This window comes from Eurypyga helias, unplaced genomic scaffold (genome assembly GCF_000690775.1).
Source record: "Eurypyga helias isolate BGI_N326 unplaced genomic scaffold, ASM69077v1 scaffold6531, whole genome shotgun sequence".
In the NCBI taxonomy this organism is placed as follows: Eukaryota; Metazoa; Chordata; class Aves; order Eurypygiformes; family Eurypygidae; genus Eurypyga; species Eurypyga helias.
In genome coordinates, this window is record NW_010230081.1 from 49,108 (window position 1) to 72,050 (window position 22,943).

The 22,943-nt window shown below is 37.8% G+C and overlaps 1 protein-coding gene across 1 annotated transcript in view; it reads right to left on the reverse strand.

Annotated features, from left to right (window-relative positions):
* Window positions 1–1,262: 1,262 nt before the first annotated feature.
* The window catches only part of NCAPG (non-SMC condensin I complex, subunit G), a 27,684-nt gene continuing 6,003 nt past the window's right edge, over window positions 1,263–22,943 (reverse strand). Inside the window, exons 6-21 of the mRNA XM_010160613.1 lie at window positions 20,599–20,788; window positions 18,400–18,549; window positions 15,974–16,114; window positions 15,223–15,346; window positions 14,034–14,123; window positions 13,693–13,872; window positions 13,121–13,231; window positions 11,863–11,982; window positions 10,124–10,354; window positions 9,618–9,799; window positions 6,890–7,064; window positions 6,293–6,454; window positions 5,693–5,864; window positions 2,732–2,821; window positions 2,213–2,291; window positions 1,263–1,389 (exon numbers count right to left, since the gene is read on the reverse strand). Of these exons, the coding sequence (XP_010158915.1) occupies window positions 1,263–1,389; window positions 2,213–2,291; window positions 2,732–2,821; window positions 5,693–5,864; window positions 6,293–6,454; window positions 6,890–7,064; window positions 9,618–9,799; window positions 10,124–10,354; window positions 11,863–11,982; window positions 13,121–13,231; window positions 13,693–13,872; window positions 14,034–14,123; window positions 15,223–15,346; window positions 15,974–16,114; window positions 18,400–18,549; window positions 20,599–20,788 (2,324 nt within the window). The remainder of the gene's footprint in view (window positions 1,390–2,212; window positions 2,292–2,731; window positions 2,822–5,692; window positions 5,865–6,292; window positions 6,455–6,889; window positions 7,065–9,617; window positions 9,800–10,123; window positions 10,355–11,862; window positions 11,983–13,120; window positions 13,232–13,692; window positions 13,873–14,033; window positions 14,124–15,222; window positions 15,347–15,973; window positions 16,115–18,399; window positions 18,550–20,598; window positions 20,789–22,943) is intronic.

Sequence of the window (22,943 nt, forward strand, 5' to 3'; positions counted from 1 at the left end):
ACAACACTAATATTACTACTAATACTATGCAATGAAAATAACGTTAAAAAATCAAATGATACCATCACTCACCACCTGCCAACTGACATCCAGCCGGTCCCGAGCAGAGCCAGAGCTGGAGAGCGCCTCTCCCCTGGCCCAACCCCCAGCTTATACACTGAGCATGACATTTTATGGCGTGAAATACCCCCTTGGCCAGGTCAGGTCAGCTGTTGAGGCTGTGTCCCCTCAGCTTCTTGTGGAGAAAAAGGTGGGAACACAGGTACAGCACCAGAAACCAAAAGTCCTGGACTTGGTATAAACCCTCCTCAGCAACAGCTAAACACACCAGTGTTACCAATACTCTTCAATGCAAATCCAAAACACAGCCTCATACTGCGAAGAAAAACAACTCTGGCCCAACTAAAACCAGTACAGGTTCGATAAAATCAGTAGCTCAGTTTTGACATCAAGGAAGCTGGGAAGGGACTTTTTACAAGGGCCTGTAGTGACAGGACAAGGGGTAATGGGTTTAAATTGAAAGTGGGGAGGTTTAGATTAGATATCAGGAAGAAATTCTTCACAGAGAGGGTGGTGAAGCACTGGGACAGGTTGCCCAGAGAAGCTGTGGATGCCCCATCCCTGGAAGTGTTCAAGGCCAGGCTGGATGAGGCTTGGAGCAACCTGGCCTAGGGGAAGGTGTCCCTGCCCATGGCAGGAGAGTTGGAACTAGATGGTCTTTAAGGTATCTTCCGAGCCAAACCATTCCATGATTCTATGATTTCACCATTATTTAAAATAAAGCAGACACATAGCTGCAGGAAGCAGAATTCACATTTAAAGATCATTTCTGTGTTAAGATGAACAATAAAGCCTGGTCAGCAGATGCACAGGCTCATAAATGCAGAAAGTAGCTGCATTAAAAAATTAGGTACAGTCAAAATTGCTGCAATCACAAGCAAACAACTCCAGGTCAAAACTCTCTCCAAATAATATTAAATATCAAAACAGCGTTAACTATAAAGTACTTACCACAAACAGCAATTTTTATTTGCAGATAAAAAGCATTCTTCTCTGCAAAGTTCAGGTAATAATTTTATTTTTCCTGGTATTTCATGTAATAAAAACATCAGAAGCATCAGTAAGAGTTCCTAGAAAAATCTAGGATTGTAAGTGATTATAATATAAAGAGTTAAATATGACTAACAACAACATAAACCTTATTTTTCAAGTCTGATGTTAACTGCCAGCCTTAGCAAAGGACGCTTTCTCTCCTTTTGTCTTCATTGGTCTGCTTCCCTACTCAAAAGTCTTGAAAGATTCATTCTTGTTTTTTCAAGTGCTACTTCTTTTGCTCGCCTTGAAGGCCTTGAACTTGACACTGGGACCGATTCTGGAACTTCATCACCACTGAAATGTAAAATATTTTAAAGTAAGGCCAAAAAGATTAAGCAAACTGAAGAGTTTTATATTAACAAACTTGAAACATGGTCTTAAAGAGCAAAATCACTTCTTACTAAGTAGAAACTTTTTATTTCTTGAGAAAACCATATGAATGTTTTCCAGGTGACACAGCAGTGTCAGTAAAGGTAACCATGTGTTAGCAGTTGCCGAATCAGCAAAACCCCCAAAGGATGAGGTGGTGTCACAGCAAACACAGTGAATGGGCAAACGGGAATGACTGACCCAGGTCACCCTAAGGTCCGTGGATGACTTGCTTGAGAAAGACTGAGCTCGGCTGAAAGTTACCAAGATAAAGTCATCAGGGAAGGAATGTGTTGTGTGTATTCACTTACCAGTCATTTCTAGCAGCTTATCAACTTTTGGTTGCTTGTTTTTCAACAAAAATGTGGAGGGGAAAACTAATTTAAGTAAAAAATCTGATTCCACCACAGAACAGTTATTGAAAAAGCAGAAAAAGTGATTGGAAGAGTAATAATGTAAACCAAGTACAATCCTGCTGCCTAAAGTTAGGTATGTGAAACATACCTTCTGTGTGTAGAGTTAAAAAAAATTTACGGGCTCTTCAGCAATGATAATAAAACGTGAAGCTGTCCAAGCTGCTATTGTTTCTACAGTACCAGTTCAAAGAAATTTTGCTTAAATGTTTATCTGCATATTAGTAACAGGTGATATATTAAAGATGTAGATTTAGGGCAAGAAAAACATTTGAATTAAGTTTCCTTGCTCAAACAGGCGTCACGGTTTTGATAGCGGAGAGAAAAGGATTTACCTTTCAAAACCGCATTTGGCAGCTGTGCCAGTTCTTCTTGTGCTCACAGACCTCACTGCTGCTGCCGCACTCTGTCGTCCTACAGAGAAGCAAAAGTCTCCTTTCATATCACCATACCGTTTCTTTTCTTAAACTCACTCTGTCTTCAGTGTTTGATACTGCATTGCAGCATATAAATGCACCGTCACCACAGATGGAACGTGGTGACAAACCAAAAGCAACAGCAGAAAGCCTGCGCTGTACCACTGCTCCCATAACCACCCCTACGTTACTGTAAAGGCCTGGAACCAAATTATCTTGAAATCCTGTTGTTGGACTTTTTTTAAGCCTGTGTTGTTGGGAGAGGCTAACAGCACTTAAGTTCCCACAAAACAGACTACCGTAGCCTCTTTAACAAGTAGAATTTTTACAGAGTGTGAAGCCTGAATGGTTTTTATAGCTTTATGCTCACAAAAAGTTAGCATGTAAGTACCTTATTATAAACAACTAGTATTGTAGCCAGGAAAAGCTAGTGCATACCTTTGCCAGCTCTGTTTCTCGTGGATTTCAATTTTGCACTCTCTTTACTTTTACCTTCATTAAATGGCATTTGAGAAGCATCTTCATTTTCTGTTAAATAGAAAAGCACATGGACAAGTCAGAGAAAATCGACTTAAATTCATCTTTAAGCACTGGTATGTTAAATTTTGGTTGTTACATGAACAAGCCACACAGTTTTAACCCTACTTTTTCCTTACACCCAAAATGGAATGATAAGGCAAGAACAAAGCTTAAAACATCACCCAGCTAAAACCCTGCTCCAGCATAAGTCAATCACATGTAAACTATTCCTGAGATTGTTTAGCCCATTCCATCGCGTCGGAATTCAAGCAAGGGGGGCAGAAGACCAGCTTGGCTGAGTAGGGAACTCCTCATGGAGCTCAAAAGGAAAAGGAAGTTGTACGATCTCTGGAAGCAAGGTTAAGCTTTGCAGGAAGATTACAGAGCTGTGGTTCATATATGCAGAGAGAAGACACAAAAAGCCAAAGCTCAGCTAGAGCTGAAACTGGCCAGTGTTGTGCCACGTACCAAGAAGGGCTTTTTTAAGTATGTTAACAGCAAGAGGAGGCCTAACAAAAACAATGGGCAAACACTTGTTGAAGATGGTCACATGACTAACAGGCATGAAAAAGAAGTGGAGGCATTCAGTGCTTTTTTTGCCACAGTCTTTGACAATACCGATGGCAAACAAGCTGTGGGGCCCCAGCCCACCCCAGGCTTCTATACTGAACATGATGTGCTGTGCAATGAAATACTCCTTCGGTCAGTTTGGGTCAGCTGTCTGAACCGTGTCTTACACCCACTGCTGCTTGTAGTAAGAAAGTTGGGAGCACAGCTGCAGTATCAGACACTGACAATGTCCTTGCATTGGTACAAATCCCCCTTAGCACCAGCTAAAGCCACCAGTGTTGTCAGTACTCCAGGCAAACCCACAACAGCCTCATACCAGCTACTGTGAAGAAAATTAGCTCTGTCCTGACTAAAACCAGCACAGTCAGGTGCAAGTATGAATGGGGAGAGGGAGGAGTGGCTGGAGAGCAGCCCTGCAGAAAAGGATCTGGGGGTGCTCCTGGCAGCCAGGAGGTCAAATCCTGGGGTGCAAACACAGCATGACCAGCCGGTCAAAAGAGGTGATTGTCCCGCTGTGTTTAGCATTGGTGTGGCCTTGTCTCGAGTGCTGTGTGCAGTTCTGGATCCCAGAATTTAAGGGGATATTACAGTATGGAATGTGTCCAGAGAAGGGCAACAATGCTGGTGAAAGGGCTGGAAGGAGTGTCCTGTGGGGAGAAGCTGAGGACTCTGGGCTTATCTGGTTTGAAGAAAAGGAGGCTGAGGGGTGACCTCATTGTTCTCCACAGCTACCTGAGGAGGTGGAGAGGGAGGTGCTGAGCTCTTCTCCCTGGTATCCAGTGACAGGATGCCTGGGAATGGTCCAAAGCTGTGCCAGTGGAGGCTCAGACTAGGTATTAGGAAGCATTTCCTTAACCAAGAGGGTGGTCAAACACTGGAACAGGTTTCCTAGAGCGGTGGTTCATGCCCCAAGCCTGTCAGTGTTTACAAAGCATTTGGACAATGTCCTTAATAATGTGTTTTAACTTTTGAAGTGGTCGGGCAGTTGGACTAGATGATCATTGTAGATCCTTTCCAACTGAAATATTCTAGTCTTAAAATTTCTAACAATTTCAGGAAATCTTTCTTCAGCAACCTCTGTTATACTAGGAAGCTTTTTCCCCCAGTATCTTATCTAGATCTCCTTTGCAGCAACTGAAGGTCAAAGATAGCATCTGTTGCCTGTTCTGCTCACAGCTGTGATTTACAAATCTCAAGCAGTAAATGCTGCTTTATTCTCAATGATGATAAATGTATTGGGGGAAGGGTGGGCCAGGTAAAGGGAATAATGCTCTTCTCCTACAGTCTACTTTTAAAGAGTGCTCAAAAACCCTCTTTTGTGAGAAATGCGTACCAAAAAGTACTATCAGATACTAGCAGAAAACAGTACAACTATTTTCTCAAAGGGACACTTCCAACTTCCCATCCAATAAATATTTGGAGACATAAACATAGTTCTAAGAAATTAAAGTACGTGACACTTCCAGAAACAGATTAAAGCCCGGAAACAATCCACTAGAAAACACAAACAAATCATTAAAAGAAATGCTAAAGGAAAACATGATCTGCTTAGAACAGTTGCATGCCAACATCTTTGCCCTACTGCCGCAAGCAAACCTCAAGAAGTTTCATCCAACTGCTTTTCTGCTTCTTAAGGCTTTCTGTGCCACCAGCACCGCATACACTGCTAAAGAACCTGAAGCTGCATAAGCTACACAGGCAGTGGAAAATCTTCCAGCTACTTCCACTTCAAGCTCTTAAATAGCAATAAGTCCCAACGTGGCTCCAGCAGATGAGCTCGTAACAAGGACAGACTGATGCCAACACTAAAGATACCAGCTCCACACTGCTGTAATGCAGTCTGCAGGAAGCACAGGCACAGTAACTCCAAAGTGTAAAAACACCACAAAGTGCTTGTTTCTTCCCCAAGTTTGCGAGTCACATTCCAAAGGTGAGTTAGTCAGCACTGGTATTTAGCAGGCAGACAAGTGCGCCAGACAGCTAAAAAAGAGAAAGCCCATTCTAATAAGTCTTTGTTAAAAAGAAAGAGCTGCAGGCAGAGACTTAAAATACAGCACTGGTCATAGAGTAACATGGATAATAAGAAAACACAGAATCTGATCAAAAAGCAATACAACATGGAAAACACTTCAGTATGAATATTTTAAACTGTATGCTTATTTGTCAGATGTTACCTTTTTATGTTGGTTTTGGTTTTTTTTCAAAAGTAGATTAATTGAATGGAGGAAAAGCTAAAACTTGTTTAGACATGTATGACAGTAAGTCAGTCAGTTGTATGCCTTCTCCTAAACTACCCCTCTCCTGAATTACCTTCTTCATTTTGAGCAGTACTTTCAGAGAGCGCAGTGTCAGTGTCCTGTATCCTTTCAGAGAGGCCCGTTTCCTCAGTCCTTTCAGAGTGGTCTTTGCCCACATTAGAATCTTTGGTCAAGTTCATCTTGATCTTCTCAATAGCTCTTTGACACAATTTATCTTCCACTTTCTGGAGAAGAGGCGTTTAATGTTAAACACTGCTTAATTTTACAACTAGTTTTATCCACTAAATTTACATATTAATGAGAAATTTACTGTACAGAGGATACAATGTGTGACGTGACGATGATCAGTCAAGTTGAGAGGAAAAACAAACGTGACGATCAGTCAAGTTGAGAGGAAAAACACTTCCTTCATCAACACCAGGCACTGACACCCCAAAATACTTTTTTTTTTTTTAGATAAAGGAAATATGTAAATTATACTGTGATATCAGCTCAGACTTTTGTAAATGACTCAAACTGATTTTCAAAGACTGGTTAAAAGAGCATTTCCAGTCACATTGTCTTAGTAAACAAAAGACTTCATTTTTAAGCATATCATAATTTTACATTACTAATGATAACAACTTTAAGAACCATGTTATTTATGTATTACCTCTAGAATGTCATTGAGCAGAATCAGAAGATTCTCTGTGGAAGAACTACTGAGTTCTAGCATATTCAAAGCTTTTGCATAAATACGAACGTCTGGTGCAGTGGGGTCCGTCAAGATTTCATTGCAAATTTTCATTGCTAAGCTATCATGCACTGTTAAGTCCTGTAAAGAGAAGGAATTACATATCAGAAATTTCATTGGGAACCGTTTAGAAAGGACAGCAGTGAGGTCATTCTGATTTAAATACCTAATGACTAATTTAAAAGAGTAAACATTTTGCTAAAATGCAGTATTTTGAGTACATACACCAACTAGTGCTTATAAATACTTTTTCCAATAGATACAGTTAGCCATGGTGCAGGTTCCTACTAGCAGTTTTTAATTCTAAGAGGGAGGGGAAAATGGGGGGAGGAGGGCAGGGGTGGCTGTGAAAAGGGAGGTCAAGCTAAATGATTTAATTACCTGAACAGTCACTCATTTATTCCAGCTTCTGATACTAGGAATCTCAGAGAGGCCCAGACAGCTAGCAGCAAGCGAAGGGGGTCAGTTCTTAATCTCAAGGCACAAATACTTGTCCTCCAGTTTAACACACAGTACCTGATAGTCCTGAGACTTTTTAGACTGAGGTTTCAGGCCACTTGGTCTGGTCAAGTCCACTAACAGTTCAGAAACATTACTGATATCAATTTCAGCCAAAGGTGAAGTTGCAGGAGCATTTAACAGTGTTCGCAGAGTTGGAAGATAAGCTTCTTCCAAGCATTCCTGGTTAGACCTGTTTCAATCAAGTCAAACATTAGTAGAATAACAAGACACAATTAAACCTTAATTCACCCCTAAATTTTCTCTTCTATGATGAAAGTTCACAGACCCACCACAATATATCAATCAAAGCAAAGCCTTGGTAGAGCAGCCAGCAGGATCAAGAAATCAAAACTGCTTCATAGAACTTCTCAGTTTAAGCACACAGTATTTCAACCAAGTTTTAAGTAACAAATCCTGAAAAATCATCCTTACTACTGAAAACCTAACTGACAAATGCAGGCATATTCTTTTGTAAGGGACAGAAATATATTTCTCTAGAATTTTTATTTAGATTAATCTGTCTTCCACTCATTCCTCCTTCCTGCTCACATATTTCTTTGGAGATACTCCTCAGTGTGTAAGAAAGCAAGGAAGCCAGACAAAAAAAATGCAGTGGTTAACAAGGTTTTTAGAAAAAATACTCGTGCTTTCTTTTCTCATAAGAGTTAATAATCCCTGCCAAGCAAGTCTAAAAATCACGTTGCCCTTGGTTCTGCAGCAAGATGTCTAGGAGTATAGCTCCACACGACAGGTCAAAACAATTTGAAAGGTGTCAGAAAGTACAAGGTCACTAGTTGGTGACATGAAGCCTTTTTTGTTTCTGATATTTGTTAAACTACCTATTGGAACCCTAATAACTACAGGAGAAAAAGAAGAAAGTAAATAATCTCAAAAAAAGCAGATTGTTTGCTGCTGAATTATTGAGCTAAATCAGCTGACCACAAGACCTTTTGATCACAAAAACTGGGGCAAGAAAGAATGGAAGCAAGAGCTCTCCCTTTCAGCAGCTTTAAGGCTGCTCAAGCACAACTGAAGTATCATTCAGATTACTCCCTGTAAAAAAATATTAAAAAAAAAAATCTAGTAGTATATAGGCACAAGGCAGAACTTTCTCCTCTTCAGCTGCCAGAGAGTTTATTACTGTTTAGAAAACATTCTGTGAATAAGAGTTTTTCACTGGCTACAGGATCCTGTCCCTGTTATAAGTGTGCCATGTCACTCTACTGACATGACAGAATACTTAGAGAAGTCAGCATCAAGTGCTTTCCTCACACACATTTTACATACTCAGTTATATCTGTGACCAGATGGAGAGGTTAATAGGACAGCAACAATAGAAATAATAGCAGTAATAGAGAACGAATGGAATTTTAAAATTCAGTGAGAAATCAGTATCAAAATTAGGGATGAGCCTCAGCCAAATCGCATTCGTTACCGACTTTCCCTTTTTTGAATGGCAACTCTGCCAACAGTTCTGAATTACAAATGGTCATTAATAATTCTCTCCTGAAAAATACCGTATTGGTCACTGAGGACACTCTATGATCATCTTAAAATGAACTGCGTGTGATCCAGAATGCAGACAGAAAATTAATGAGGTTTCCTGACTAAACACAGATTCCGAATCAATGAGACAGACCAGGATTTAGGATTTTTCTCTCTACTTATATTTCCAATTTTTGCCTAAAGCATACACCATGTTTTTCCTTTCAAGAAAAAGATCATCTATAGGGTGGCAGAAGGAACTGCCTCATTTGCAAACGAGTTTGAAATACTCAGAGTTACTCAGGTGGGCAATCATTAGGACTCAAAAAAAACCCCAAAAGCTTCAGAAGATGACATTCAGAGGTAAAGGCTTATCCATATTAAAAAGCTTACATTTGTTACTCAGCATCAAACAGCCTGGAAGCTTATGAAATCAGTTATTCTGTTACTTATTTTCAAAATAACTTAAGTAAGGAAAACACCATTCTCTAGGATACTGGCTATTTTTCCCTGTATTTTTCCTGAAAACAGCAAAAATACATTTGTTTGGACGTTTTTCCTCTCCAAACCAACTCAGCTTTGAACTACTCCTCTTAATGTGGCCATTTATAGGCCTAAAAAAATGTAATCCAATTTGGTTTGGAAAAATAGACACACTATATACATATCCTAAATTAAACCTTAACCATAAAAAGAGCAGATAAAAACTCAGCCAGTTCAGACTGGCTAAAACCACCAGCAGCAACTGAGAAATTGAACATTTTTTAGTTTGAGCAAGTGAAAGGAGATGAGAACTACTGTTTAAGCTCCTATCCCCTTACATAAGATCTGCTTTGTCCACCACTAAAATAAACAGGAGATTTTGAATTTGCTGCAAATTTAGATTGTAATATTCTTTGGTGAAAAGCCAAAACAAAACCAAAACCCAAACCACAACCAACCAGCCTCTTGCTTTGATATCTGCTGGGCACTGATTATTTTCTTTTGAAGAATTTCTGCTAGCTACTTTTTTACAGACACTTCAAAGTCTACCTGTAGTGTTCAACAGCATAAATAAGTACAGCACATCTTTTTAAATCAGTATTTTACCCAGTGTCTTGAGGAACAGTTTCAATTATGGGCTTAGGAAATGCATAGGAGGCTGAGACCTTTAGGTCTAATTTGCATTTGTGCAATTTCTACTTGTGCAAGATCAGAAAAGGTTCTAAAGCTGCTGGACCAACATATATTTTCACATGTTAATTTACAAAGGCCATACCTATTTGCATAAGCAAACAAAGGGAAGAAAACTCCTAGACAGTGTCTAAGCCGTGTCTCTTCTTCAGTCACAGGATTATACCACAACAAAATAAGGCGAGAAAGAAGCTTGGCACTGATCAGCCTCCCAGAGAACATCAGTTTGGCCATGCCTTCTGCAGCTTCTGTCCTAAGTTCTGAAAACTGAAGAAAGAACCGATCACATACACGACACTAACCCCTGCGTTCTTCACTAACGCTTTAAAATAACAGTCTACGTTGTATTTTGCCAATCAGTTCTCTACATTCACAGATTTGCACTTGCACAGGATCCAAAACTGGCTCAAGAGTAATGTTACTCCCTATCAGTGACAAAGCTGTAGTCATTTTCTAGGATAACTATTTTAACATTGGACCATTAATTTCAGTTACAAACCATGCAATATTGACGTGCAACCTAAAGGGGACAGTAAACCTGCATAAGTCATTTTAAAACAAAACTAAGGCAAATCTTATAGTATTTCTTACCTCGCTGTCTAAGAAACCAGAAAGAAGCTGCAGGAGACTGTGAACTGTAGCAGAGTCTTCCTCCTCTATTGCTTCACTTTCTTCCTCACAATTCTCTGTTGAGAGTGCATCCTCACTTTGAGAGTCATTGTCTCTTCTGGCTTTAAATGGCTCAATCCCAAAGAGCATTAGCTGATCAAAGATTGCCCTTAAAGCACTGATCTTTACCTTTAAATTATCTATTTGTAAAACCTAGGTTTAATAAGGAAAACACATACATCATCATACAGTAGACCACCAGTGCTAATATTAATAATAAGATTTATTTGCTTTAATAGGATTGTTTAATTTGAAAAACTTGTTATAAGACTTGGGACAAATTTCAGAGCTTAGCAAAGTGTGATACAAGTTTAAACTTGAATTTAAAATACAGTTTGGGAAATAATTTATGAAGTCATCTATGCAATCTCCATTACATAAAATCAATTGCATTTCCCTCAGAGAGCGAGCGTGCGTGAGATGTAGTTTTATTGTTCAACTTCCAAAGACATGGGAAACAGATTTTCTGTTTGTCCACATAGTAGGTCCATAGCATTATGTGCTACAGAAAAAATATGTAAGACAATCCCCACTCTGAACTGCATATAGCTTCATTAAAATAAACAGTATGTATGTAAGATGACAGCAGAGAGTAACATCATAATAAAAGACAAAGTTGCATAGGTTACCATATGTATTACGGTTCAAATTAACATTCAAATAAAACCATACTTGGCAGGTTAGATTGGAGGTCCTAGATCTGTTTAAAACCCACCCCCCTGCACAATGAATATGGGGTTTAGCTCCTACAGATGCTAACTAATTAAGTCTAAATTACTAAAACTACTGAAATCCTCCCTAAACAAACACTGATTTTTAGTGAAACATATTCCAAGGCAAATTCAAAACAATAGTATATGCTAACGTGTTAGGTACTCGAAGTTCTCCTGCTATGGTGACTGGCAGCTCTATAATTTTATCTGAGCTGAGCAGATCATCACGCCTGCTCTCAGTTCTTGGGTGTGTACACGAACACACTCTTCATACGGCACGAAGGCCACCAACACTTCTCTCAAAGTCAGAGTCTGAAAAGTTGCAAGAGTGTCATCTTTTATATAATTAGCTCACATCAGAACATTTACCGTAAAGGTGGGAGATGTGGGTATTATGGCATCCAACATGTTCCATACCCATGTCATGCTATGACAGTCATGCTATCATTTGTTGGTTTGAATATTGGTTTATCCTTTAATTAACAGCTCTTGCTTAATTCATACAAAATCAGTAATTCAGAAATTGAATCAGACACCCCAGATCACATGTAAGTATGTTACAAATGTAAAAACAATCACAGTCATAGTTTTAGTTTGGTTTCCCAAGGAAGGCAGGCTTACAGCTTTTCTAGGTTGTATTGACATAAATACATGACTGATTTCACCCAGATTCGGAAGAGAAAGTGAGACCTTTTTCTCTACAAACTTTCAAGACAACGGGTGACCTTACAAAGGAAAGGCATGCTACCGCCAAGATACAACACAAGCTTGAGCAGGATTAGACATCGGAACAATTTACATAAAACCACACTCTCCAGATCAGATCTTTTGAGAACCAGTGATTCCCGATTTCCTAATAACATAACTATGTAGAACAGCTTGTTATACATACAATTTTATTTACCAAGTCACACAGACCATCATTCCTTTTGTGATCAAAAATTTTACCTGTAACAGCAATGCAAGATGCTGTCGGGCAAATTCTTTGTTCTGAAGGGCACAGCAACCCAAACACATAACTGCCATATTTCTCACAGCTGGATGGACATTTGTTACACCAGGAAGTATCTGGAAACAATAATTACTTTACAGTTCAAATACATTAATTGAAAATAAAAAAAGCTGACTAAAATATGCTTACACTGTACCAATCTCATTTTGAACAGGATTGGAAAGTGGTAACTACTATGTGCTCTGTTTATCTAGATACAAAAGCAGATTGAAATCAGCAATAAGGTAATAGGAAAAAAAAAATCACCTGAGTGTTTTGCTTTGGGTTTGTTGTTAATAAATATGTTTTCAAACAGAACTGAGTTGACCACTCACTGTGAAATAAAAAAAAACTCACCACATAATAATCCTACACACTTCTATGAAGACATGAGCATTCTTGCAGAGAAACAGTACGCAGTTCCAAGTTGCAAAATAAAAATGCTTCTTGCATATACTTGGAATAGTTTTATGAAGACAATAGTAAGAACAGACTCAAAAGAAACACCAGACTAAATACAAGGTGAACGCTACAACAGCATCATTTTATGGGTTTGTATTTACTGAAGAGTTCAAGTTTAAACAACAAATACTAAATCCCAAATCCTGTAACATGAAAATAAAAAAAAAGAATGACAATACAAGAGCAGGATCTTGGAGAAAGAAAAGCGGAATAAACAACAAATGTGAAAATTAAAGAAAGTCCTAATGCAAAAGAAAAGGTTTCAGGGGGGCACATCAACACTAATTAGGGTTTTTAAGAATACTTCTATACATGTGAAAGGAATCAAGTGTGGTTCCACTACAGTTAAGCTAATCTGAATTGGTGTTACAATTTTCCTTGCAGTTTGAATTCTACAAATGCCCGTAGTGAGTCAGATCATAGCCCACTGTCTCGTTATCAAAAAAGATCAAAACCAAATTCCTATAAAGTATTACATGAACAGACTAAGTAGATACTCCCAAGAAGTCTTGCCAAGGTCTCAGCAATTTGCAGCTGAGACACACCAGAGCTGGGAGGCTGTTCCTATCTACCTAATCATTACATAATATTTATTTTTATTGAACTTGCTTAGCCTTCTTTGACATTTATGCAAGTGTTCACCATGCACACTTCCTGTGACAAGAAATTCCACAAATTATGTATTATGTGAAGAATCAACTTATTTCATTTGTCTTGAGCTTGCTAATGTAAACAGTATTTATTCCCACATACCAGAGATTCAGTGATTTCCTTAATGGTTGGATTGATTCCTGTAGAAAGGGACATGACCTTCAGAAGCTCGTAGCACATCATTAGACACTTCAAGAGTGTTTCAGGATCACTCTTCAAGTGGGTCAGGGAAAAGAAAGAAAACATTAATACAAATAGTGGCTGTGATAAAGAAAATGAGGACATTAATCGTAATTTTTCCCTACCCAACTAAACATTTCCTGTCTACTACACATTTGTTGGGTAAGAATATTAACCAAAATCTGTGTATAAACTATGAGGAAAAGTGATTCAGGTTCTTATCTTCAGTTAGTTAAGAGTCAAAGCAGTAAAAACAAGATCCTTTTAGAATCCTTGAGTTACCCAAGGACAAAAGAGTAGTTTAACTGCAATTTGTTTTTTACTACAGCATACCATCAGCTTCCATACACACAGGAGGAGAATACTAATACCATATATGGTCATTTTCAATTTTAAAAATTTAGATGATACAAGGCCAAACTACCCTTTATTTTAAAACTGTGAATAAATGTCAAAACATAACCAGCACTTGGGAATACAGGAAGGGAAGAGACCTTCTCCACACGCATTTCTTCAATTTCGGGTTGCTCTGCTTCTTTTATCAGATCATTTTTTCTGTGTTCCAACTCTATTATTTCCTCTTTTAATACTGAGGCTTTATTAAAATCCTGCAGAGTAATGCATTCTTCCAAAGCTGCTTTTGCTTCAAAAAGTTTCACTTTTATTTCAGCCAACTGAAATACAAAGTAAAAAGAAAATTCATGTCATACCGTAACCTTCATGGTATGAGCCAACACCACGCTACTGACACTAGCCAATAACACACTGTTATATATAACTCAATAGATGGATATGCTTAAAAAAATTTTTTTCTTGTTAATTAAAATCTGCTTACCTTCAGCTCCCGCTTTCTTATTTCAGCGGCATCAACAGGCTGTTCAACTGCAACAATTGGCTCACGAACTTCTGATATAATTTCTGCAACCTATTGTTACAAATAGTGTATTAGTGCCATTCATTTCAGCTAAGGTGTCAGGTTCCAGGCATTTAACTTCCCCAAATTTAAAATACGATCCTTCTGAAAAAGTACTGAACATCTGTGCAGTTTCCCTTAACAGCTAATTCACTGCAGATAAATCCTCAGTTTGTCAACACACAGTCTAACCAGGAAAGCCCAGTGTTTTCTACCATTTAGCTGGGTAGGCAAGAAAACAGAAGACTATCCATGAATACATTAAGCAGTTTCTTTACCAAAAGTTCACAGAATTACTGGTAACGAGAACAAAGTTTTTCACCTATTACTACTTCAATCAAAATACAACTAAGGACACTATTATTTAAAGGTCTATACAGTACCTTATGTGGTATAAGAAGCTATAAAAGTAGCTTAATTGCAAGACAAATATACATAGAACTATACCAAATCAACAGAATATACTGAATCAGTGTTTTTCCACCAGAAAAATAGAAATATATAGTTACCATTACTAGTGCACTATATTGCTAGGATTACCATAGTTCTTCCATTGTAATCATGTAAAAAACCTATATCCTAGACTTACCAACTTGCCTGTGGTTCTCCAAAAGCAGTCTCTGTCCTTAAGACCAGGGTTCATTTAAAATATTTCAGCAAAACCAAGATTCTTTTTCAGGATTCAAGTTTAAATAATTATGGGGTCTACAAAGACTCTACTGTACAAAATGCCTCTTTTATAAGGGTTTTTAGTACCTATCTCAGCTAAAAGGAAGGAAGAGAAATTTGAAACCTGGAAATGTAAATTATTCTCACTCCGAAAGTTTTAGTCGAAACTGTTTGAATCTATTATGACAAAGGATTCTGACACAGGCTGTCAAAACGTAATTCTTTTCCCAACATCTGTAAACCAGCCAAATCTCTAAAGATAAATAAAGATCTTTAGGCAACCACAAAATGCAGCTATGCTAAAAAAACAAAAATAAGAGGGTGGGGGAAGGAACATAAATGCTTTTCCAAACTAAAATTACTTTAACTCCTGATATTTCTCGTACAATTCTTCGTAAAGGCTGTTTGATGTACAGGGAAGGCAGAGCCTAGAAATACTTACGATTTGAATCTTTCCATTATCATCCTTAACCATACTGAGCAATCTTTCCACAAGCAGTGATACAAGGGCTGTTGAAGTTGCAGGTAGAACGAGAATCTTCTGTAAAGTAACTAACAGATGCTTTCTGCATTAAAGAGGAAAAAAACCCAATGTTTGCTTATTCAAGAAAATGGAAGACTAACAGCTAAATTTGACCCACTTTGAATTAGTGTGAAGACAACTTTATAATACATTGTAAGAGAAACTTCACCCTAGCTATATTAACTGCTGAACATATCTTCTTTACTTAGCAATGTTAGTCTTCTCCTGATTTTACCTGACTTCCATTGATTAGAAAATGCTGCATGTTTTAATTAGGTGTCACTACTGTCCAATGAAAGGTCATTCCAGTAGAAAACAGTCAAGAATATCCATACTGTAGAATGCTTTCCTAGAAATTACCTGGCTGGAAACTAAAAAAAAAGTTTTCCAAGTTAAACTACCCTGCCAGTCTGGCATATATAGAATGCATTCCAGAGCTGGAAATTATTGCAGTGTTTGCACTATCAAAACAGCAAGTTTTCATAAAATGTCTGTGATGGTATAAATTTCCAAATTTATTCACTCTTACTACTTCACATCAAAAGGCTGTTCAAGTTCTAGGAATGACTCAGTTCACACAGTCCAATTCAGCTTGGCATCTAAAACATCTGTAAACTTTTAAGTTTAAGCCACAGTGTTAAATAACACAGATTTTTATATTTAAGTTTACCTTCCTCCCTCTTCCATGGTATCCATGCAGCCTATGATAAGAATCAGTTGCTGGCCTATAAATTCTTTTGTCATCATGTTTTCAAAACAGGCAAAGTCTTCTTTTTGCTCTTCACTAAGAACTGGCATATTTTGAAGATAACTGAATCCAAATAGAACAGATAAAGTTACATTCAGAATCACTGTTGGGAAAAAAAAAATATATGCCCCCCACCCCCCCCAAAAAAACCAAACCCTCATCAATTTCCTGCCCTGCATAAACAAGTGGTTACCTTAGTTACAAACCTTGAAAAGTAATGTTTATATTCTCCTTCTCATATGTTAATATTTCCAGAAGTTATTTATACCAAATAATGTGCAGTTTAAAAATAATGCACTTCAAAAAAAAAGTCCCTTGTTTGAGAACGCAAAACAATTAAGAAACAGAAAATGACAATACATTATGCTTCTACATGTGATTTCAGTTCTGAACCCCTGCATAAAGGCAGCAGGTACCATTTCTCAAATATACAACTCATTTTTCTGCACATTTAGGTACTATGTATTTGTCTACATGTTCAGAAGCGTTGCCTTTTGTCTTGTAGGCAACATAAGAAAGTCACTGAAGTGTGCAGTGAAGTTTAAATTTATCTGATCAAGCATGCCACCACAGAAGACCAACAGTCTGTTGTCAGTCACTCAGCCACATCGCATGGGAAGCGTAATCAGTTTGTTCCATTTATTTCTTTTTCTAGAGTCACTGTTCGTTTATCAAAGTTTTATCCATCAATGAGATCATTCATGTTCAGAAAATCTGGAGTGAAACCTAGCGTTCAAAATTCAATACTGAATATAATATAAAAAATTCAAATACTGATACGAGCTGTGAAAAAAGAAAAAAGCTTATTTTTGCCACAGCTTTGCAGATACTTTTCAGCAACAGCTCATTAAATTTAACGAATCTCTAACTTCTTTATTAGTAGCTACATGCAAGGTTTTTGTCATAACTTTTAAGAACATTTGAAATTACAACAGTGTAGGCAGTTGTTTCTGATCATTTAACAATAATGTTACCTGCACCAGATAATAATGAATTATCTGCATGAGGCTTGCAATCCTGCATTTTTTCCTAAGTATCAATGACTTGCAGTTTCTTGCTCATTCAAACTGACAATCTCAAAAGTGCAAATAAAGACTTGAATCTTTACAATTGCAAATCTTATCCGAAACAACTGGTGGCACAACTCACCAATTAGTAGTTTAACAGTTAATACTACAAACAAGTATTAGCAAACCTAATTAATCTTACTCAGCCTCTTCCTGAAAGGGAAGATAATTGAAGGCATTTTGAGTAAGATCAGATGGGAAAAAAAACTTTATGAGAACAAAATGTCTTCTGATGGACTCTGCAATTAATTATGAATAAATTTACACCCACCAGACTGGATCCACATTTCAAACTTAAGAAATAGCAGACACTTCATTTAATAAATGCTTATGAAACTTGTTAGCACATTACACATTGAAAAGTAGCAATGATTTCTCTAAGTACTACTAGTATACTACACCCACTGAAGTGAGAAAACAATATGCGTATTTTTAACCTATCAAAATATTAAATTTTTCAGCAGATCTGATTTATAATCATTCCAAGAAGCCACACTCTACATTTCTGCAAGTACAATACCTCGGTTAAGATTTCTCAGCATTCTCCCTTCTCACAAACTTAAATTCCATTCAAATTTTATGTTAAGACTAGAGTATCCCACTGAAAAAAAAAAAATCACCTTTCTTCACTGGGTTAAAAAGACTGACTTAACAAAACATTCGTTCCCCCTCCCATGATTAAATAATCTCTAATTGGCTCATTTAGCAGCTCTGTCACCAACTTCAAACAAGTTTTTGGAAGCATGCCTATCTGAGCAGGGGGAAAAGAGAATGAACTTTCAGTTTCAAAAAAGTCTTCTCTTGAGGACAGCAGCCAAATTTTACTTTATTTTCACAAATTACAGCAATGAAAAAAACATCGGTCTGCAAGCTCTGCACACCTCTTTCGGCGAGCTCTTTGCAAACACACAGCAACCTACGTAACAACAGATGGACAAAGGATAGCTGCATATTACAGAACAATTATTCTATTAACTTAAATGGCAAAGACTTATATGCTATTGATCTAGCAGTCCATCTTCTGATACTTCATGAGAAAGGACATTCCAAAACTATTTTTCAAATTATAAATTTGCTTTTTACATTTTTTGTTTAAAAGCAGTAAGTCCTTGCAAAAATCCTAAAAAATAAACTTGGGGGGTGGTGGTGTGGAAATCACTGTTCAAGCACAACTTTGACTTTGGAGGAAACCTGAACAGTTGAATACAAGAAATATTCTCTACTTTAAAAACAGACTAATCTGTTTTAGTGGCAAGAGATTTATTTGTAAATGCCATGTACCTTGACAAATAATCTGCATATATAGCTGGTTCTGGCAACATCTGTTCTAGTAAGTCTTCACCTTCTTCACCTTTAGATTTTAGATATTCACAGAGACATCTCCAATATAACACATTCTCAGCTGTTAAGTCTTCGAGTGGAATCAGTTTTCTAAACAAAAATAAAGAGATAAATAAAATAGGGTCAAAGACAACAAGTGTACAGAAATAGATTATTTCCTAAAATGAAAATTAAAATCCTGTCAAAGGTATTCCCCACAGAAATACTTACAAGGCTGACGAAACCAACTCACTCTTGCTTAAATGAGGAGACAGAGCTCCCTGAGCCTCTCACTATACCGCACTCCTCAGTATTTTAAGTCAAGGTTATTGGTGTCAGTTTGCAGAAAGGTTCTGCTTCTCAGCATCACTCTAACCTCATCTTCCATTTACCAGTCTTAGGACCCCCACTCTTTTTACAATCATAGCATTTTCCATGCTAAGCACGGCATGTAATATTTGTTTCAGAAGCAGAACATCAAGTTGTGCATTAATTCTACCTCAAAACAGAAAAGACCGAGTATCACTGTCAGTGGTACTTTTCACTCGCTTGAATTCCATTTGACTTGCAAACTGTCAATAACAATTTTGGTTTTCTTTTAGGTCCCTCACACACACAAAATGAAAAGAAAAAGAAACCCAGCAACATGTAGATGAAAACTGATCATTTGATGGATTCCCATTAATTTGCCAAGTCTTTATTTAAAAATAAATTTAACAAATCACAGACTTGAAAAATTTAAGCATTTATAGTACTGATACCGCATCACTCAAGCTGTAGTCAGACATATCATATGAGAACAAGCCTAATATTTTCTGTAAGTCAAATAATCTCATTACAAGCTGAATAATTTCACTTCTCAAAATGTCATTAGTCCAACCGGTCTACTTCTTACAAAATAAATCTCAGCCCAGTCTTTCAAAACAGACGCCCCGTTTTGTACAGGATCCAAGTCAGATGGACAAATCCATAACTACACAAATTTTTCCTTTGAACCTTTTAAGGTATTGTTACAGCTTCTGAAAATATGCAAAAGTTACTTCACCATTGTTGATAATTTTTAAAGCCAGACACGCCCACATCTACGGCTTTGGAGTGCAATGCATGTAGCACCTACTGATTTCAAAACATTTGTCTTAAGCTATTACTAGAATGCAAGACACTTCATATGACGACTTACACATTTTCCCTCAAAACACAGAATAAGATTTTATTATCACTTTTTCATCAGTAACAATTTGTCATTTAAATTTATCATCTGAGATTAGAATCTTACCACTGTTAATAATACTCCACTTTGGTTGCCTCAAATTACTCAAACTGTTTCTTCTCATGCCTTTTTGCCTCCCTTAGCAATTTCCTACAACTTCTATATTTATTGGGTTTTTTTCCTCCTTCATCTTTGCTTTGCAGATCTTAATATTCATCACACAATCTTCTTCATAGCTCAGGAACACAATTGGTCAAATTCTACCAAGCATTAAACATAGGAAAAGACACCTCCAAGATACAAGCTGTTAATATGAGTAAAATACCTCTAGAAGGCTGAAAACTAAGCCAAATAATTCCATTCTGATTGATTCTCCAAAGAGTTCATGGATAACTGAACCAGCCCCAAATTGTGCTGCCTCTAGGTCAGCAAAAAGGATATAGGGAAGCCAAAGAGGACTAGAAAACATGTGAGAAAGTATTACTGAGAGGGAGGAGAAATAGAAGAAAGGAGCTTTTCAGTACCACAGGTTAAAAGGAGACATGAAGTCAGAGCTGTGGGGGTAAGCTAGAGCATTGCCTTTATTGTAAGCCGTACAGACAGTACAGGAAATAGATTCTAAGTTGTTACTCACAGGAAAGCTTGTTTAGTTGATTAATTTACTGCCTCCTCTGAAGTTCTGGGAGTGGGGTGTTCAGGAAACAAAGTTATCAAAAGACAGTTTCCATTATCTGGCACAATGATTTTCAGTTGGTGAACACAATTTTTTTAAAAAAACACATATCCAAAACACTGAAGTACACAACCACCAAGGAGACATCATGGCTTATGTCACAGTATCAGCCTTTTATCACAGGCAATAGTTACTCTGCTCCCCATTTAGATATCACCTTTAATTTCATTTTCTTATACAACATATGACCTTTTGAAATGAAAACTGATCTGCATACCTGTTGTCAAGGTTTTTACAGTTCTGAACAAAGTCTTGAAGTGGAGACAATGAAAATATAGTATTTAGCACTGGGGTGGCCACTTCTGGACAATTTTCGACATCCAGTCGATGAAGTAATTCTAAAACATCCCCTTCAGTCAATTGTAACCAGGCTTGGAGCAGCTTCTTCATTACCTCCTTGACAGCATCTAATCATACAAGAATTTGAATGGTTTAAAAAGGTAAAGGTCAAAAAATACCAAGGTTTCAACATCATTTCACAGGTCATTTTTCTACACAAGGCTTTTTCTTTGGGAAAGAAGTTACACAGCTGATTTTAATGTTACCTTAAAAAAAATCAACCCCATACAGTTAAACAAGATCTACCCATGGAGCACTTCTATATTTTTGAAGAAACATTTTTTGCCCCTACCTGGAATTAAAAAAAAGAAAACCACACACAACAACACACCACCATAAACCTTCAATTCAAAATAGGCTACATCTAAAGACATCACCTCAACCCAGAAAAGTCTGCAAACCACGAACTCTTGTAGAACAAGTAAATATTCTGGGGAAGCATCGTTACATACTTGCTCTGTGTCAGGCATTTAGAAATTGGCCACTTTTGGAGGCAGGATACTACTGCACAGACCTTTAGTCTGAACTGCCATACAATTCTTGTGTGAATTCAATTATTAAACAAGATTTTGAAACTTATGTAGTGATACTTAAGTCCCTCCTACCCACTGCCGCAATGAACAAATAGTTTCTGGATCAGTAGAACACTATTTAATCAAGGAAAAAAGTATTTATGGGAACATCTAGAATAAGTACATTATTAATACATTCACAGAGATTTAAGCAGAGAGGTAGAAAGGCTAATAATCTGGTGGAAGTAAAAACAATTACTAGGGAGCAATACAAGTATGCTCTTAGGACCTTTTAGAAAACAATATCCAATATAAGGGAAACAAAGTCCACACGCACTGACAACTTTCATCTTTCCTCTTACATGTAACTTAAGATAAAGACAGCACATAAACAGAGTCAAGAGTTCAAAAAGAGCTGTAAAAAGGCCTTGAAAGAGTGAAATTAAGATCATAATAAGAAACCACTCCAAGATGATGAAAAGCATAAACTAGTAGAATGAAAGAGTTTGGAGAACAGGGTTCTACTTTTCAGGGTGCATTCAGCTCTAAGCAGAATCTGGACTGTCTTCTAGGTCTTGTTAAATTATAAACCCTTGTTCTGCAGCCGCTATGGAAAAACATCCGAAACTTCAACCGAACAAGCAGGTTCCTCTTGTTAGCTTGGGAGTTACTCAGGTAAGCAAACCCAATAAAGATATTCACATTTAAAGTTATAAAATCTGCAAAACAGATCAAAATGAGGCAATACTAATGGATGTATATATAAATACAAATGCCAGTTTGGAACATAATCTCTTGCCCAGCAAAGAGCATATATCGGTGAGGCTACATACCCTAGCAGATATTTTCCCTTGTGACTCTAGACATCAAGAAAAAGAGCAAGTCCTCAAAAGCTGGGATGAAGAATCATCTTAGGGAAGAAATACACATCAACAGACATCTGCTCTGGATCATATAAAAAGGAAGTTCTTTATATCGAATACCTCAATGTCCCTGAAATACAGGCCACGCAGAAAGGCTGTACCTTCTCAGTAAGGGAATACAACACATCCTTGTTCCTGACAAATGAAGGATCACAGGAAAAAATAGTGAAGGTGCTGGACTTCAAAAAAACAAAACCTGACTGTGGTGGGTTGACTTTGGCTAGAGGCCAGGTGCCCACCAAAACCACTCTATCATTCCCCCTCTTCACCTGGACATAGGAGAGAAGATATGATGAAAGATTTCATGACTTCAGATAAGGACAGGGAGAGATCATTCACCAATTATCATCATGGGCAAAACAGACTCGGCTTGGGGAAAAAATAATTTGATTTAGCACCAATTAAATCAGAGTAAAGAGAGAACTAAAACCAAATCTTAAACCACCTTTCCCCCAACCTCTCCCTTCTTTGCAGGCTCAAATTCACTACCCCCTTCCCTCCCCGCCGTGAGCAGCACAGGGGAACGGGGAATGGGGGTTGTTGTCTCTGCCACTCAGAGCGAGGACTTCCCACACTCTTCCCCTGCTCCAGCATGGGGTGCCTCCCATGGGAGACACCCCTCTGTGAATGCGAGTCATTCCCATGGGCTGCAGTTCTCCACAAACTGCTCCAATGTGGGTTCTGACCCCAACGGATGCCATCCTTCAGGAGCAGCCTGCTCCCGCCTGGGTCCCCCCTAGGGTCACAAGTCCTGCCAGCAAACCTGCTCCAACCTGGGCTCCTCTATC